This window comes from Pseudophryne corroboree, chromosome 3 (assembly GCF_028390025.1).
Source record: "Pseudophryne corroboree isolate aPseCor3 chromosome 3, aPseCor3.hap2, whole genome shotgun sequence".
Taxonomy (NCBI): domain Eukaryota; kingdom Metazoa; phylum Chordata; class Amphibia; order Anura; family Myobatrachidae; genus Pseudophryne; species Pseudophryne corroboree.
The window spans coordinates 450,020,452-450,038,142 of record NC_086446.1 but is presented as its reverse complement, the minus strand read 5'-3'; the positions used below and the strand labels follow the sequence as shown (position 1 = coordinate 450,038,142).

The 17,691-nt window shown below is 43.5% G+C and overlaps 1 protein-coding gene across 1 annotated transcript in view; it reads right to left on the bottom strand.

Annotated features, from left to right (window-relative positions):
- Nucleotides 1-17,490, bottom strand: part of LOC135055936 (protein-glutamine gamma-glutamyltransferase E-like) — a 52,793-nt gene extending 35,303 nt beyond the window's left edge. Inside the window, exons 1-4 of the mRNA XM_063960538.1 lie at nt 17,323-17,490; nt 16,898-17,140; nt 12,490-12,608; nt 7,354-7,482 (exon numbers count right to left, since the gene is read on the bottom strand). Of these exons, the coding sequence (XP_063816608.1) occupies nt 7,354-7,482; nt 12,490-12,608; nt 16,898-17,140; nt 17,323-17,428 (597 nt within the window). The 5' untranslated portion in view covers nt 17,429-17,490. The remainder of the gene's footprint in view (nt 1-7,353; nt 7,483-12,489; nt 12,609-16,897; nt 17,141-17,322) is intronic.
- Nucleotides 17,491-17,691: the final 201 nt, after the last annotated feature.

The following is a 17,691-nucleotide window of genomic DNA, read 5'->3' as shown; positions in this document are numbered from 1 at the left end:
GTAATTATTAGTTGAATCCCTCACCATGTCTGTGCATGTTAAAGTTCTATGGATTGAAATTAGCTTGATGTTTATGTTTCCATGCAGCTCTAATGGCATTTCATGAACTCTAGTGTTTAGTAACTAGGTGACATTTTCTTTTTAAATTTAAAAAAATGACATTGTCAACTCAAAACTGCTTCATATATTGGAAAAAATCATGTACTGGTTGCTCACAGGAGAATACCATGTTTCTGATAAACTCAAAAAGAGTATATTGCAGACCACAAATCTATGGACAGGTCATTTTGCTCTATGTGCTCCTATTTGTCTCCCAAGCTGAATGCATGGACCTTGGAACTAACCCTGAAATATTGGTCTGTGCTTAACTGTGTGGATGCACCTGAAAATACACATGGTGAGGAAGCATGAAACATTGCTTCAAAGTCCAACATGCTAGCATTGTAGATTGCCTCATTCACCCATTAACATAAGGTTTTACACCTACCATATTGCTCATTTATTTTATTATTACACTTCTGTGAGTTCTAAGGTGTTCATTACACTGCGCCTAGAAATGCTCTTTACTTCAATAGTGAAACTGAAAAGTGCAAAATGTAACCTACTTAAAGATAACAGTCCAATCAAAATGCAACCTACTTAATGATAACAGTCCAGTCTCCAGCTCCAGCAAGTAGGTGGCAAACCATGTCTGTTTGCAGGGAGAATGTAATGCAAAGCAAGAAATACCACAAAGTGTGCCATCTCCACCTATTTATCCCATTAAAATGATCCAATCCCCCAAAAACAACAAAATTTAGTTTTTGCATTTTGCTGCTTAAGCATGGGCAAATATTCACCTAATACGGAAAGGAAACAAGTGATCTGTCTAACTTCTCCACCAAACTGTGAGATATTTGGTAGTATTATAACAGAAAAGGGGGAGAAAAAGTATTATCTTAACCTGATTAGTCTTGTGATTAAGCAATCAGTGGCGAAACGTACGTCAGGAAATCTAGGCTACACTATGTTAGATCAGCTGTCACACAACATGTAGTTAGATACCATTGCAGCTGGCACTAATGTTTTTTGAAGACATACAGCTATAATATTAATTTATAGCAGAGAATCAATCTTTAATAACAGTAAGTGAGATAGTGGAGTGTGACTGATACAGTGAGACAGGGAAGTGTGACTGGAAGTAATCTGCAATCATCAGGTGGGTCAGTTCACCTCTAAGCAGAGTCACAGAAGAATTAGCAGTTAGTGGAGAATAATACAACATTGTTTATAAGTGAGACATACTGCTTAAGTGTCAGATTTTTTTCCAGGTATTTACAATAATCAAAAAAATGATTTCTAATACAGTGATATAGTAAATTGTAATTAGAATATGGTACAATCAACTGTCGGTTAATTATATACTGTATATCTATGGTAGTGGTTCCTTTTATTGGTTAAGGGGACAAATCAACTACAATCCCAAATTACCACTAAGTCACCAAGTTTATTACAATAGTAATGTGTTTATTATGAGTAGGATTGAGACACGATCTATTGACAGCTATTTTGAAGTAGATAGTCTCTAAAATCAACAGAGTAGTGACTTTGTCATAACAATTAGCAAGTAATATATCTTAAACACATACAGTATTATGCCATGTCGTAGTAAAAGTGATGATAATAAGCTACAATTAAAAGGTGGGGGTCAGTTAACCACATAGGGATAAACGTTTTTTTTTTTTTACTGTATGCAAACTGAAAAAGGAGATTTATGGTAAGACTTACCATGGTTAAATCTCTTTCTGTGAGGTACACTGGATTCCACAGGGAATAACATCAGGGTGTGGAGTTGGATCTTGATCCAAGGCACCAACAGGCTAAAAGCTTTGACTGTTCCCAGGATGCACCGCACCGCCTCCTCTTTAACCCGTCTGCGTGCACAGGAGCTCAGTTTTGTTAACCAGTCCAATGCAGTAGCAGGTAAAGAGACGGTAGATGTTAGTCACATAGAACTACATTCTCACAACAGGAGAAGGGACCAGCGGCTAATGCCATACAAACCCAAAGAAGCTAAGTGCATCAGGGTGGGCACCCTGTGGAATCCAGTGTACCTCACAGAAAGAGATTTAACCATGGTAAGTCTTACCATAAATCTCCTTTTCTGCAGCGGGGTACACTGGTATTCCACAGGGAATAACATTGGGGATGTCCTAAAGCAGTTCCTCATGGGAGGGGACGCACTGTAGTGGACACAAGAACACGGCATCCAAAGGAAGCATCCTGGGAGGTGGAAGAATCAAAGGCATAGAACCTGATGAACGTGTTCACTGAGGACCACATAGCCGCCTTGCACAATTGTTCTGCAGAAGCGCCACGGCGGGCCACCCAAGAAGGTCCAAGAGACCGAGTAGAATGGGCCTTGATAGCAGCAGGAGCTGGGAGACCAACCTGCGCATAAGCTTGTGCAATCACCATTCTAATCCATCTGGCCGAGGTTTGCTTCTTTGCAGGCCAACCACGTTTGTGAAAAACAAACAGTACGAAGAGGGAATCTGACCTCCTGATAGAGGCAGTCCTCTCCACATATATACACAGAGATAGCTCTTTGGAGGACAAACCAGAAGAGATAAAGGCCGGAACCACAATCTCTTGGTTAAGGTGGAAAGATGACACCACCTTAGGCAAATAACCAGGGCAAGTTCAAAGAACTGCCCAGTCACTGTGAAATATCAGAAAGGGTGGACGACAGGACAAGGCGCCTAAGTCCGACACCCTCCTAGCAGAGGCAATAGCCAAGAGAAACAGGACCTCAAACGTAAACCATTTTAGGTCCACAGACTCAAGAGGTGCAAATGGAGACTCTTGCAGGGTGTTAAGAACAACAGACAGATCCCATGGAGCCACAGGAGGGACATAGGGAGGTTGTGCAAAACACTGAGTGAAGGTACGAACGTCAGGAATAGATGCAATCTTCCTCTAAAACCACATAGACAAGGCAGAAATATGAACCTTGAGGGAGGCCAGATGAAGGCCTAAGTCCAGGTCTTGTTTCAGAAAAGCCAGAAGCCATGAAGTTCTGAACTTATAGACATCGTTGAACGAGGAGGTCTGGGCATTGAGGAAGAAGTAGAGGACATTCCATTGATAGACCCTGCAGGTCTGAGAACCAATGTCATCTCGGCCACGCCAGAGCGACCAGACGCAGGACTCCTCCTTCTTGCTTGAACTTCCGCAGTACCCTGGGCAGGAGAGACACCGGAGGGTACTCGTACGGCAGCTGAAATTCCCATGGAATTGCCAGTGCATCCACGAACGCTGCTTGTGGATCCCTTGTCCTTGATCCGAAGACCGGAACCTTGTGTCACGATCCTCACTGTAGTTCTCATATTGGTGACTTACCTCTGCCATCTCTGTCCTGGATCCTGCATCTTTCTGCTCACTGGGATAAACAGCTTGCCAATACCATGAGTTTCCTGAGTCCTGAGTTCTCTGCCTGGAAGGTTAGAGAACTCAAGAGCTCCACCTGTGGTGATTAATCTTCTGTGTGAGTCTGAATTCAGCAATCTGAAGTTTAGGCCTAAAAGCCAGCATCCTCTGTTTGTTTGCAGAAGTTCAGGCTTCAGTGTTCTTTCGGCCTGCTAGGCCTCACTCCACATCACAGCCTAGTCTAGAGTACTCACATGACAGTGACTGTTCACCTGACCCAGAGCTGTCCAATCCTTTGCCAGCCTGAGACTCTCTGAATCACCTGACACTGCTCACCAATCACCAAGGACCAGGAAGTATAAGTCAGGAGATTTGAGTTGGAAACTCTGCCAGTTCCTCGTGTCACACACAGCTCTGTGTGAGCTTAGAAGCTGAGTTCCGTAAAGGTAACACTTGTACTTCGGTTCCTGTAAAACTCTGCTCCTTTGCTACCCAGTCTGGATTACAGTTGTGTTACCAATGATATCAAATATTTCTACAGTTTCACCTTAAAGTCACAGTTGCAGTATTCCATAGTCTCATCTTAAAGACACAGCTGCAGTATTCTACAGTTTCATCTTAAAGTCACAGTTGCAGTATTCCATAGTCTCATTTTAAAGCCAAAGCTGCAGTATTCTACAGTCTCATCTTAAAGTCACAGTTGCAGTATTCTACAGTCTCGTCTTAAAGACATAGCTGCAGTATTCTACAGTCTCATCTTAAAGCCACAGCCGCAGTGTTCTTCAGCCTTGTCCTAAAGTCACAGCCACAGTCATCATTCTACTTTCAGTTGTGTTTCCAGTTATATCCGGTACCAGCCTGGATTACAGTTGCATCCCAGTCTCACCGGTAACCAGCCTGGTTCTCAGTCTCATCAGTAACCAGTCCGGCTTACTATCTCGCCAGTAACCTTGACCTGTGACACTATATCCAGTTCAATCTCACCAATACATTCATCATCCTGCTATCAACACCAAGTCCCTCGTGATCCAGTGGTCAGGTTACGGCTTCCTCTGCCAAGGCCCGGGTTTGATCCCCGGTCAGGGATTGCTCCTTCTTCTCACTGATTCCAATAGACCTGCCTAATATTCACATAGTCCTCCAGTCGCCCGCACAGACTTCACTAACACCGGGTTCACAAAAACCACAGTCATGACACCTTGTGATTGTGTCGAGACGCCATCAGGTCTACATCTGGTATGCCCCACTTGTCCACTAGGAGTTGAAAGACCTTCAGATGAAGGCTCCATTCTCCGGCGTGTACGTCCTGATGACTGAGGAAATCTGCTTCCCAGTTAAGGACACCCGGAATGAACACTACCGATACTGCTGGCAGATGGCGTTCTGCCCAATGAAGAATTCTTGACACTTCCATCATTGCAGTGCGGCTTTGAGTGCCGCCTTGATGATTTATGTAAGCCGCCGTGGTTGCGTTGTCTGATTGTACTTGAAAAGGCCTGTTCCTTATCAGAGGCAGGCCAGTGTCAATGCATTGAACACTGCCCGTAGTTTCGGAATGTTGATGGGCAGGAGAGACTCCTCCTTGACCATGAAGAGAATGTTGCTTGAACACCGCGCCCCAGCCCCTCAGACTGGCATCCATAGTCCAGAGGACCCAGTGAGCAATCCAGAAGGGACGGCCCCTGCTCAACTGTTGATCCTGGAGCCACCAGGCTAGAGACAAGCGGACCATCGGAGTCAGGAATATAATTTGAGACCTGATCCGCTGAAGTATCTGATCCTGTCCTGAAGCCTCAGGACCTTCTCTGGAGACAGAAACAGCCTCTGGCTGTGTGTTTCCAGTAGAGCCCCCGGGTGCACCATGCACCACGCAGGGACCAGGGAGGACTTTTTCCAATTGATCAGCCACCCGTGGGCTGTGAGGAATTGCACCGTCAGCTGGATATGACTCAGAAGGACATCTTGGGAGCTTGTCAGGATCAGCAGGTCGTCCAGATACGGCAGGATCCTGATTCCCTGTTGACAGAGATGAGCTGTCATCATGGCCATGACCTTGGTGAAAATCCGAGGGGCCATGGTTAGTCCAAACGGCAGAGCCCTGAATTGATAATGGAGGTTGCCAATAGCAAACCGCAGATATTGCTGATGTGAAATGGCAATAGGTATATGCAGCAGTAGCGGATCTTGCCACGGGCAAGCAGGACTTTTGCCCGGGGCGCCGCCATGGCAAGATCCGCTACTGCTGTGCCTTCTGCTGCCCGCTGTGTCCCCCGGCTATGTCCCCCTGTGAAGGGAGCTAGACGCTCCGCGTCTAGTTTCCCTTCGTGGAGAGGACCTTTGCTGTGTGGCGCTACTGTAGAGGGGGCGTAACTGACCACGCCCCCTTATGAAGCCACGCCCCTATTTCCTGCCCGGGGAGCAAAAAGGGCTCGAACCGGCCCTGATATGCAGGTAAGCATCCTGTATATCCAGGGATACTATGTAGTCCCCAGGTTCCATGGCCAGTACATTGGAGCGCAGTGTTTAAATACGGAACTTGGAAACTCTCACAGATTTGTTCAGTGACTTGAGGTTGAGAATAGGCCGGAAAGACCCATTGGGTTTCGGAACTAGAAACAGGGTCGAGTAGTAGCCCCTTCCTTTTTGAGAGATAGGCATCGCCACCACCACTCCTTGCAGAAATCATGGTTAGAAACAAAACCCATAGTGGGATGATTCATTACATCACTATCCAAATAACACCGACATGACAACAGTACAAGCTACATCTGCCTTGCTTGCTTACCTTGAGTGACTATTTTATTCAGTGTAACAGTGACAGATTGTCATCTTTTGTAGTGCAATTGTTTCTTAGCACTATCATTAACATATTGGGCAATATGTAAATAGCCTATGAGGTGTAGGAATTCCGGTGAGTCCATCTGTATTTTTAAAGCGGCAATCATTTACAAGGCAAAACCAAGCTGGTTTTGCCTTGTAAATGAATGCCACTTTAAAAATACGGGCAGACTCATTGGAATTCCCAAACAACCAAGTCACTAAGTGATTAATTTTAGGGATACTCCATGAATATATCTGCTACACTCTGTATCAAGGTTACTGTATGTTGTTCATTTTTTTCATTTCAGGTAGCCTATCAATTTATTCCTGATATGCTACTTGTTGGTTGCATATATTAGAAAGAGTTAGTCTAATGATAATTAGAGAATATTAAACCCATAAGAAACATATGTGTGCCTATTGAGAAAATATTAATAAAACATTATGTTACTGTATAAGTGACATCTGTTGATTTAAATGTAATTAGCCCTATACACTTTATAGCCTTTCCTTTTCTTTTTCACATAATAGCAGTAAAGACTGATGATTTTGATACACTATAATCAGAACACTAACATTTTGCTTCTATTATTTTTTTTTACCATACGGTATCCTCTCATTTCTGACATTCAGGTGTGCCCCTGTTAGAGAATAGTAAGAGAATAATTTTCTGCTCCTTTTCTGTTATAACTCTAACCCTAGCCTATAATTACCAACCTGTCAAAATGACGGCACAACATAACAGTAATGTCAGCGCCTGGGGCTGTGTAGGCCAGAACGGAGCAACACTTAAATTGCTCCGTCGGGCACCATCTAGTGGCCGCCGCTGCGCAAAATACTTGAATTCCCCCTATAGAGGTGAGGAGCAGCATTAGTCTATTATTATCTGGACTACACCCTCATAATTGGTATTTCATTATAGCAAATTGCTGAATATAATTCTATTCTCTTATGTAGATTATTTGTTTTGGTTGAATCGAGCAGTATGGTTCCGCTAGTTACAGTGAATCTTGGCCCACTGTCCAGTGTAGCCTTATAACTTGTACACTGTACAATTACTACAATGCGCTATTCTTTGTATACAGTATTTTCTTACAAAGGTTATTCCAATAACTGGCTGCTCACCATGGCGCTTAGTATTCTTCCCACATTGGCTGGGTCATTTCTCCGAGCCACATCTGTAGTAGGATCTCTTCTGTACTCGATACTACTGTCCAGTAGTTTTAAACTGGCATCTATGATGCCTTCTTCAAACTAAAAAAGGAACAACACAATAATGCAACGGAAAATCAAGTTTACAATACAATAGCCCAAAGAGAAAAAACATCACCCTTGATAAATAAAATGTAGGGGTCAAATATTTAAACTATCTGGTGACACAAAACCGGAAAATTGGCGAAATAGAGCAAGTTATTTGAGTAAGTACTAAGTTTCCTAATAATAGCAATTAGAGCCTAGAAGCACAATCTTATCTCACAGTGGTGTTTGATAATTTCCTGCCAAGGGATTATGAGGGTTGTAGAACATGTATGCTAATCTATCTATCTATCTATCTATCTATCTATCTATCTATCTATCTATCTATCTATCTATCTATCTATCTATCTATCTATCTATCTATCTATCTATCTACATACACCATTCTATTATGTGTAGTAAATGTCCCCACTCTTATATGTACAGTATATGATGTTGTCTCTTTCCCCCTCCCAGCAACTCATCACCCCCGCCACTTATGCATTATTATTATTATTATTATTATTATATTATTATTATTATTATTATTATTAGGTGTCAGTTGCGCAGCGCTGTAGTCGTACGTGTCACTGCCGAAGAAGGGTAGCAAGCAAGCGGGTACAGACATATAGATTCAGATGTCGGGGACAATTCTATTTCTCTCCAGGGGGTAAATTTACTAAGATGGGAGTTTTATTTAAGATGGGATGTTGCCCATAGCAACCAATCAGATTCTATGTATTATCTTCTAGAAGGTGCTAGATAAATGAGAAGTAGAATCTGATTGGTTGCTATGGGCAACATCCCATCTTAAATAGAACTCCAATGTTAGTAAATTTACCCCCAGGCTGCTGCGCCGCTGCTTGTGGCAGAGCCCGGCTCTGGCCAGGGCGCCCTGAGAGAGGTGGGCCTGAGGGTATTCATCCTATGTGCCCTCACCCTCTTTATCCAGCACTGGTGCCACATTGTTAGGTGTGACTCCATTTTATGTGATTCAACCAGTGACAGTTTTTGTTGAACAGAATACAAGGGGTCATTCCGACCCGATTGTAGCTGTGCTAAATTTAGCACAGCTACGATCACTTACACTGACATGCGGGGGACGCCCAGCACAGGGCTAGTCCACCCCGCATGTCAGGCCGGCCCACCCCGCACAAGTACAAAAGCATCGCACAACGGCGATGCTTTTGTACTTGAAGAGTAACTCCCAGCCAGTGCAGCTCCTGCGGCTGGCCGGGAGTTACTCGTCGCTGTTCGGGTCGCAGCGGGTGCGTATGACGTCACATGGCTGCTGCGGCTCACCCTCCGCATGGTCCGGCCACTCCTGTGTTGGCCGGACTGCGCCAAATGCCGCCGTGCCACCCCCTCCCGCCCAGCGACCACCTCTGCCTGTCAATCAGGCAGAGGCGATCACTAGGCAACAACAGCCGTCAGCGCAGTTCTGACCTGATCGCTGCAATGAACTGCAGCGAGCGATCAGGTTAGAATGACCCCCACAGAGCGGTTGGCTGTCATCTTCACTTAAAAAAAAAATCACTTAAATAGGACACTGTAATGTCAGTTAAAAGTACTGCAGTAACAACAGAGGGCACATTATAAACATCGTAAGTTAACTGGAGACTGAATTGAGCCTTTGGTTCTGCAAAGAATTCCAGCAGCCAGTCAGAATGCAATCTAAAAATTCCCATGTGATACTATGTGCAAATTAAAGTGCTGGAAGGTGGCCAGAAGTTGTTATGATGGGAGGTGGTTGATGCATAGACAGTTAAAAGGTATACAGTCAATAGGTCGACACCGCAAGGTCGACAGTCAAAAGGTCGACAGTCAAAAGATCGACAGGGTCAAAATGTAGACAGGGTAGACACGTGTTTTTAGGGTTTTTTCATGCTTTTATAACTTTTACCTCATTTACTATCCATGTCACAAGCTATTACCTTTAGTAACATAACGGCAAGTGAAGCGAAGCGGAGCGAGCCACCAAGCCCGAAGCATGGTAAAAGAAGCAAGCCTGAGAGGGGTCGACCTTTTGAACCTGTCCACCTTTTGACCCTGTCCACCTTTTGACTGTCGACCCTATGGTGTAGACCTAATGATTGTCTATCTTTATAATGTCTAACTTCTGTACCACACCCATTATGGTCAGGGCCGTCTTAACAGCAGTGTAGGCCCCTGGGCACAGCAATGCACTGGGCCCCCAACACATCCTCCAGCGGTAGGGGTGGAGGTGCTATCAGTGGCAGCTTTGATGTCTCGTGGGCGGTAGGGGGTGTTCTATTTTCCGCTCAGCATGTACAACCTGGAGCAGTAATTTCTGCTAATTACTCGTTTACTGCACAGATGGGGCTAAACTGTAGAAGGGGGCATTGGGCTGAATGAAGAAGCCCTAGTACATGACTTCCAGGGTGGTAGGGGTGTTTAATATGTAGAGGAGGGGTGGATAGTGGTGTAGGCTTAATATTCATCATTTTCTGGTGGGAGGGCAGCTTGCTTGACTGCAGATATCTCATGTTCCTGAAAATATATTTCTTAGCTTTGAATGGGATTAAAAAAACTAGAGAGACCCACCTTTCAGGAGGTTCTGGGGACTTTGGGATCAGAGTTCAGGAGCCAGAGCAATTCACCAACGAAAATCTAAAACTGCATATTAGGCGTGTGGAGCTGGAGCAGGGACCAGCTGCTTGAAGGCTGATATCTCTGGTTATGGGCATAGTAGAGACAAGCTGCCAGTGTCCACCAAAAGGGGAGAGTTGCATATTTTAGATTATACACTCAGAGAAACTCTAAGTCAGACAGAACCCGAGATATCTGGCTGGGAAGAGCAATTAACAGTCTCGGATGGGGGCCACTGCTTTCAGGTCGGATATCTCCAGTTCCCCAAGGCCGATTTTAAAAAATCTGATACCCCTGGAAAGAGGGGATCCTCAGCTATCAGCCTAGGGCCCTTATACTCCTGGGGCCCTTGGACAAGAGCCCACTGAACCCATACGAAAAGACGGCCCTGATTATGGTAGTCCTTGGCACTATCCCTAGAAACCACTAGGAGTCTGTTCATGAAGCAGTGAGTAGAGAGGACAAGTGAGCCAGTGGAGAAGTTGCAAAATGCAACCAATCAGCATTCAAGTAACATTTATCAAGTGCATTCTATAAAATGATACGAAGCACTTCTTCATGAATAGACCCCATAGAAAGGTATAGATTACCCAAAATATAGAGGTGGTGTCCAGTAGCGTAACTTCATCCCAGTTGCCCGGAGGCAAGATAAATATTGGTTATTCCAGGTGCCAGGAGCAAATGCTTTCACTAAGGAAGAGTGTCAGGTACACTGCTTAACTATTATATGTTTAGATATATAATTTTATTTAATTTAGTAGCGCTTAGGATGTACCTAATCTGTCATTAAGACATTAGTACACTATCTTGCTCTTTAAATATATGAATCTGTCATGATATATTTAAAGTGCAAGATAGTGTAATAATGTATTTATGGTACTATATATGCTCCTCCAGTGTCCAAATTAAATACATTTTAATAAATTGTACCCTCCTCCAAGCACCTACCCCCACTACCGCTCCCCAATGAGGCTTGCACTTACTTAAATGTTTTTTGCCACGTTGCTGCAACAGTGACATCCATTCCACGCAGCCTCTCTCTGCACGCTCCCTCTCTTTTCACACCCACTCATTACAAACTGTCATTCAGCTCCTCAGTCACGCTCAGGTTGTGCATCTCACGTGATGTCCGCGCCAAAGCAGCAAGACCAGGTCACAGGGCCGGGAGGAGTGCCATTCACCAATGGCCATACGCGCTTCACCTGGCAGCTCCTCTAACTGTGGGAGGGACACAGGGGACATGGCGGAACCGGGTGCAATGGAGGAAGTGCCCCCTTCAGGGCTGGAGCCTGGTGGCAACTGACTCTATTTAGTCTTCGGCAGTTCCACTCCTGGTGGTGTCTGTCTATATTGTCCACCAGTCAGCAGCATAGAATGGGTTTTGTATTGTTATCTAATAGTTAACATATTGTATAGTAGCCACCAAAATTTGATGTCTGTATATTATATAGTAGAATGCAGAGAATAAGGTCTGCACTTTCACAAAGTATACAAAAAAATGGGCTCTGTTTTATATTCTAGTCAGGTTAATGGATTCTGTTTATCACTCCCCTTTTATGTGAGTTTTTTTAAATCTGTTTTTATTTTATTTTTAATTTATGATTATGATAGATTTTGGGTTCAATCTTATCTTTGGTATCATTATTGTAACACACCATTTCTAAATTCAACTCTGGCTCTGCATTGAAATAATAGAAAACACATTCTAGACCTTTGGCCCTCATTCCGAGTTGATCGCTCGCTAGCTACTTTCAGCAGCCGTGCAAACGCATAGTCGCCGCCCACGGGGGAGTGTATTTTCGCTTTGCGGGAGTGCGAACGCCTATGCAGCAGAGTGGCTGCAAACACATTTCGTGCAGAACAAGACCAGCCCTGTAGTTACTTATTCTGTGCGATAATTGCTGCGACGAATGAAACGGTAATGACATCAGATACCCGCCCAGCAAATGCCCGGCCATGCCTGCGTTTTTCCAAACACTCCCAGAAAACGGTCAGTTGACACCCTCTTTCTGTCAATCTCCTTGCGATCGGCTTGCGACTGAAAGCGTCGCTAAAACCTGTGCAAGACGACAATGCTTTTTGTACCCGTACACCACGCGTGCGCATTGCGGTGCATACGCATGCGCAGTTTTGCCATTTTTTTAACTGATTGCTACGCAGCAAACAACGGCAGCTAGCGATCAACTCGGAATGAGGGCCTATGTACTGTGTAGAGATCATTGATGACAAGATCCATTATACATAACAGAACCCATTGGTGAGAACTCTAAAATGGACTCCGCTTTTATAGTGTTCACCAATTGGCTCTGTACTGTATAATGGTGATCAGAGTGGAATACGCTTTGCATACAACTAACATTTCCCCGGTTTCAAAGATTCCTGGTTCATGTACTTGAAAAGGTCTTAAACTGTTACCTGCCCAAAGTCCCACGGTCTACTCCATGGAGTCTGTGAGCTTCCGTAGAAAATGACCCCAGTCTCATTAAGAACATATTCATTCCTCTCATCAGCACTTGCCATGTACACCACATCCCCTGCGTGGATGGTAACATAAATACATAAATTATCTTATTAAACTTTGTTCATATTAAGATAACATTATGATATGAACTGAAGGGATTCCATAGAAACGATTCCAGATCTGCTGCATAACAAGGCCAGTAACTGTGTCTGAGGTCAGTAGCAATGGCGGGAAGTCCAGCTTCATAGAACAAAAGAGATGTGAGGCAAGGAAGTATTATATGACATAAGCACATGTCTAGATGTGTCAAGCAGTGAAAAGAGTGGAGAAGTGGACTAGTGGTGAATTTGGCTATAGCAACAAATCAGCTGCTACTTATCTGTTTATAGAATGTACTTCATAAATACTACCACAATGCTGGTTGGTCGCTATGGACAATTTATTCTCCATTCTTTTCACTGCATGATACATCTTCCCCTCAGTCTGAGGTAAGACAGTAAACTTGTTGTATAATAGGGGGAAGGGGCACTGCCTATTTTTACCCATTGTGGGGCTTGTAGTTCATTACAGCTGTGGGGGGAAGGGGTACAGCAAAGTCCTACATTGCAATGGAGAAAGTAAATCCATGGCCAGGCAGCAAAAAGAGTACATTAGACAAGATCTCGGAACTATTGGCTACCATCTTTGAAACAATGTCCATTTTAAAATTATAAATTGACTCATTAGGAGTACTTTTTTATCATCTCTACAGTGTCTCTTGTGTTATTAACATAGGACCCATTTATCAAGAATCGCATTTGCAATGCAATCTGAGTGAGATACAGTATTAGTGCATAGAATCGTATTGCAGGATACAATTCTTATGGCAGGATGTCTCATTCTACACCCGCAGGGTCAGAGCCTGTGACAGTAGCCTGTTCCTGCGATGTACTCAGTGTGGTGCTGGGGTGTCTGTATATATGCGCGGCCCCGTTGACTATGCATTCTTTGTAAGATTGCCCCAACAAACGAGACCTCCTTTCTCTTTGATCATTACTTGTAGGTAAGGGCTCTAATTATCATTTCAATCCCAATGATATAATCTGTAATCAACACCTCTTTACAGCAATTATCTTTGCAGATGTCAGAGCAGATATCTTTCTTAAAGTGAATGTCCCCAGCAGGGTCGGCTCCAGGCACGTTTGACACGTGGCCTGAGCACGCTGATTTTTCACCGCCATATTGGCCGTCCGGGTCCCTCTCTGCCTGGCATCCAATCGTTAAAGTGCCCTTTTTTATTAATAGTGTGTTGGGTCTGTCCGTTTACTTGAGGGTAGGAGGGAACAGGCCCGACAGCACCCTGCTGTGTGTGTGTGCTGGGAATGGGCGGACAGCAAAGCAGCAGCCCAGCGTGGAGATCCCATCAGGGGCCTCTACTGATTGAATCTCTGCTTTCTCACATCTACCCGCATTTCTTCGGAGGTAAGTGCTGCTGTAACATCATCACGTTGGGGCCTGGGGGGTAATGTGATCATCCTGCGGTCTGTAGTTTTATTTCCCCCATGCAGTGGGTGCCAGCAGCACCACCTCCTCCATAATTCTCTCTCTCCTGTCCCTGCCCCCCACTCTCGTGTCCCTGTCCTCTCTGTCATGTTCATGTCCCCTCTGTCCTGTACTTGTCCTCTCTCTCCTGTCCCCTCCGTTCTGTCCCTGCCATTACCTCTGTTCTGTCCCTGCCGACTCTGTCCTGGTCCTGTCACCACTGTCATGTCCTTGGCCCCTCTGTCCTGTCATTGTCCCCTCTCTTCTGTTCCTCTGTTCTGTCCCTGTTGTTACCTCAGTTCTGTCCCTATATAATGGCTTCCATGTATAGGAGGTTTTAGGGAATGTTACTGTTCAACATTTTTTTTTTTTTTCATAGCACTTTACTATGAACATACTGTATATTTCTGTACAGCAGCGCACTTAGCTGAGGTAGTCTCTCCTAAAGAAATGTGTACACAAGCAGAACGTGTACTTGTATGTAAACAGTACGTTCATACCTCACAATGCTTCGAATCAGCAAAGGAGTGAACTTACTATAGTAAAGTTTGGCAATACAATAACTTTAACAGGTGATGAGTTTTACAGAAGCCCAAAGTGTGAAGGAAGCCCCAGAGTGACAGCTGGTCTGGAAACAACACACCTGTAATGCTGTGTTTGTAGAGGGTAAATGTTTGCTAACAATGGTTAAACAATTTCCACCTATCATGATGATCTTTTTGCATCAGCAGTCTGTTCTAGATTATTCTAATTTACTTGTATAAAATACTATAAAGGACCAACGCAATGTTTGTTTGATAAAGTAATGAAAGAAGGTTTTGGTGAGTTGTTTATCCAAGTTTATGTGAAAACTGTGTGGAACTGGCATTATACTGCGGGCATTATGTGTATCCGGCACTATACTGGGGGCATTATGTGTTATTGGCACTACTATGAACATTATGTGTAAGGGGCATTACTGCGGGCAGTATGCGCAAGCAGCTATTACTGTGGCTATTATGTATTAGGAGCACTAATGTGGGCACTATGTGTAAGACTGCTAATTGTGTGTGTGTGTGTGTGTGTGTGTGTGTGCATGTGTGTGTGCGTGCGTGTGTGTGTGTGTGTAGAGGGGTGCGTGATAATATATATGTATATATATTTATAGTTTGATAACATAATATATAGTTGCAGGGCCACGCCCAATTTCCCAGAAGTGCATGTGCCTTCGGGGGGGAGGGGTTTACGAGGCGCTTCACAAAATCTCAGTCACAGTGCTAGTAGGCCTGATTATCCGAATCTACAGTATGCATAAAAGAAATGTTTTTTTCCCCCGAAATTTGATTTACCAAAATCATAATGTGCGTTGGTGACACTGAAAATGACTGAATTAGCATTCATAGCTAGAATCATAGTCTCTATACTAATTGGTTATTGATGAACATTTCACTGTAACTGTGCAAGTGACTCGGAGATAGGGTTGCTATAATATCCCTTTAATCAGGGACACATAACAATGACACATATTCTCTGGCTGATTAAAACCAGGTGAAATGTATACTTAAAGTCAGCCAGCCACAGACCTTGTGCAGTTCATGTGTCCCTGATTAGAGGGATACTATTGCAATTCTATCCCTGGGTCACTTGCACACTTACAATGAAACGTTCACCAACAATCAATTGGAAAGTCTGTGATTATAGCTAATGCACATTATGATTTTGGTAAATCAGGTTTCAAAAAACATTTCTTCTGTTTATTGGTTCTCTTAACCAGTCTAAGGGGAACATGTGCTAAGCAGTGATAAAAGTGGAGAAGTGAGCCAGTGGAGAAGTTGTCCATGGCAACCAATCAGCACTGACGTAACATTTCTAATTTGCATACTATACAGTTGTATGGAGCAGCTGATTGGTTGCCATGGGAAATTTCCCCACTGACTCACTTCTCCACTTTTATCACTGCTTAGTACATGGTGCAATAGGCTCTGCCCACCATGTTCCAGAGACTAATTTCACTACTGCGCATTACGTGGCCACCATTTTGGCTGTGATTGTTGCCATGGCTGCAGTGCCCGACACGAGACTCCGGACAGGGAAGTAATAAAACATGGGTGTAGTGCGACAGTGTGGGCCCGGCCCGTGTGCACCGCACACCACCCATTACAGAAATTCCAATGTCTCTATTGCACCACAGCAAAGCGTGACACTGTTTTTGGCATAACGTCTGAACAAGCAGATTACTGCACTTTGCCCTCCCATTTCATCATTTAGTATTCAGATGTAAACCTTGTGTAGTATTTTTACTAATTTGAGGTGACATTGAGCTTTACCTAATGGTTACTTTCAGTAAGTGTGGGTAGGACCACCTCATCAGAGGCATCTTGTAACCAATTTATGTATACACCGCCTATGGCCAGCACATATTCTCTTATTCTCGCTACCAGCTGCTGCACGTTGAAGGCTTCAGGCAACTTTCTCCTGACTGTCTTTGCCAAGTAGGCGTCCCACTTACATTGAACATTGAAGATTTGACATCTTGTCCTCTCTGAATGTAATGCTGTATCATCCCTTTAATAATTTTTGTAATTACACTGACATATTTGTGTTATTTTGTAGCCCCAGCCTTACTCATAGACTATGTACCTTTGAACTGTAGATTTATAAGTCAGACCTAAGCTCCCTGTAGTATACATTTTGTTTAATATATTAATATGCATCTGAGAGGGTGTGTGTTGAATAATAGAATGTTCTTCTCATTTTTCCAGGACTTGATAAACGACTATACTATTAATATACACAACATCAGTTTATACTTTTTTCCTGATGTATTAAGTAGCTAGATGAATTGTAAATTAAACAAAGTACCTGTAGCCCAGGGGTTAAAAAGCAAAATGAAATTTCCCATGCTTTTTGTGGTAGTATTCCCTCCACTGGAGAATTGCAGGCCTAACCGATAACGTCCAATGATTGCATTGACTGGAGAGTTGATGGTGACTTTAAGGGAGTTATTACTGGTTAATCCACTGGACGCACTCCAAGGTGTTCCACTGCCAGAGCCAGAAATGGGCATTACCAAGCTTATGTTTCTGGATCCTGATGTAGAAGGGCCTAGAAAGAATCATTTCAAGTTTCAGGTTACAGAATAATTCTGAAATTGTTCAAAAAAGCAATGGTAGTTTTTTCACTATCATGCATTAAATAAATTATAATCAAATTGAACTGTATTCTAATGAAACTGTCCATCTTTTCTTCAAACATCATTGCCGGTATATTACTGTATGTTACATTACCTGTGTCAGCTTTTAAGGAGAGCTTGTCTGCAGGCTGTACAGTTCTGTTGAACTGAAGTTCAATATTAAATGGTTGCCCTCTTCTCACAATGAGGTCTTTGGTCATGTAATCAGTGGTTCTGTGTGCTAAAGCATTTGTGCTTTGCTGAAGATTTGAACTTATCAGCTGTAGGGCTAAAAGAAAAAGAAGAAATATGTTTATTAGGCTGTGTATGTTTATTATTCTCTTTAAGAACACATGAATTACCCCCTATCCAACGTGAACAGACTATAATTTACATGTTGTGGTGCATTGATTCAAATGAGCACATTTGTATTTCTTACATTTTTTATTTCTTTTTTATTTCAACAGTGCTGTCACTAGACATT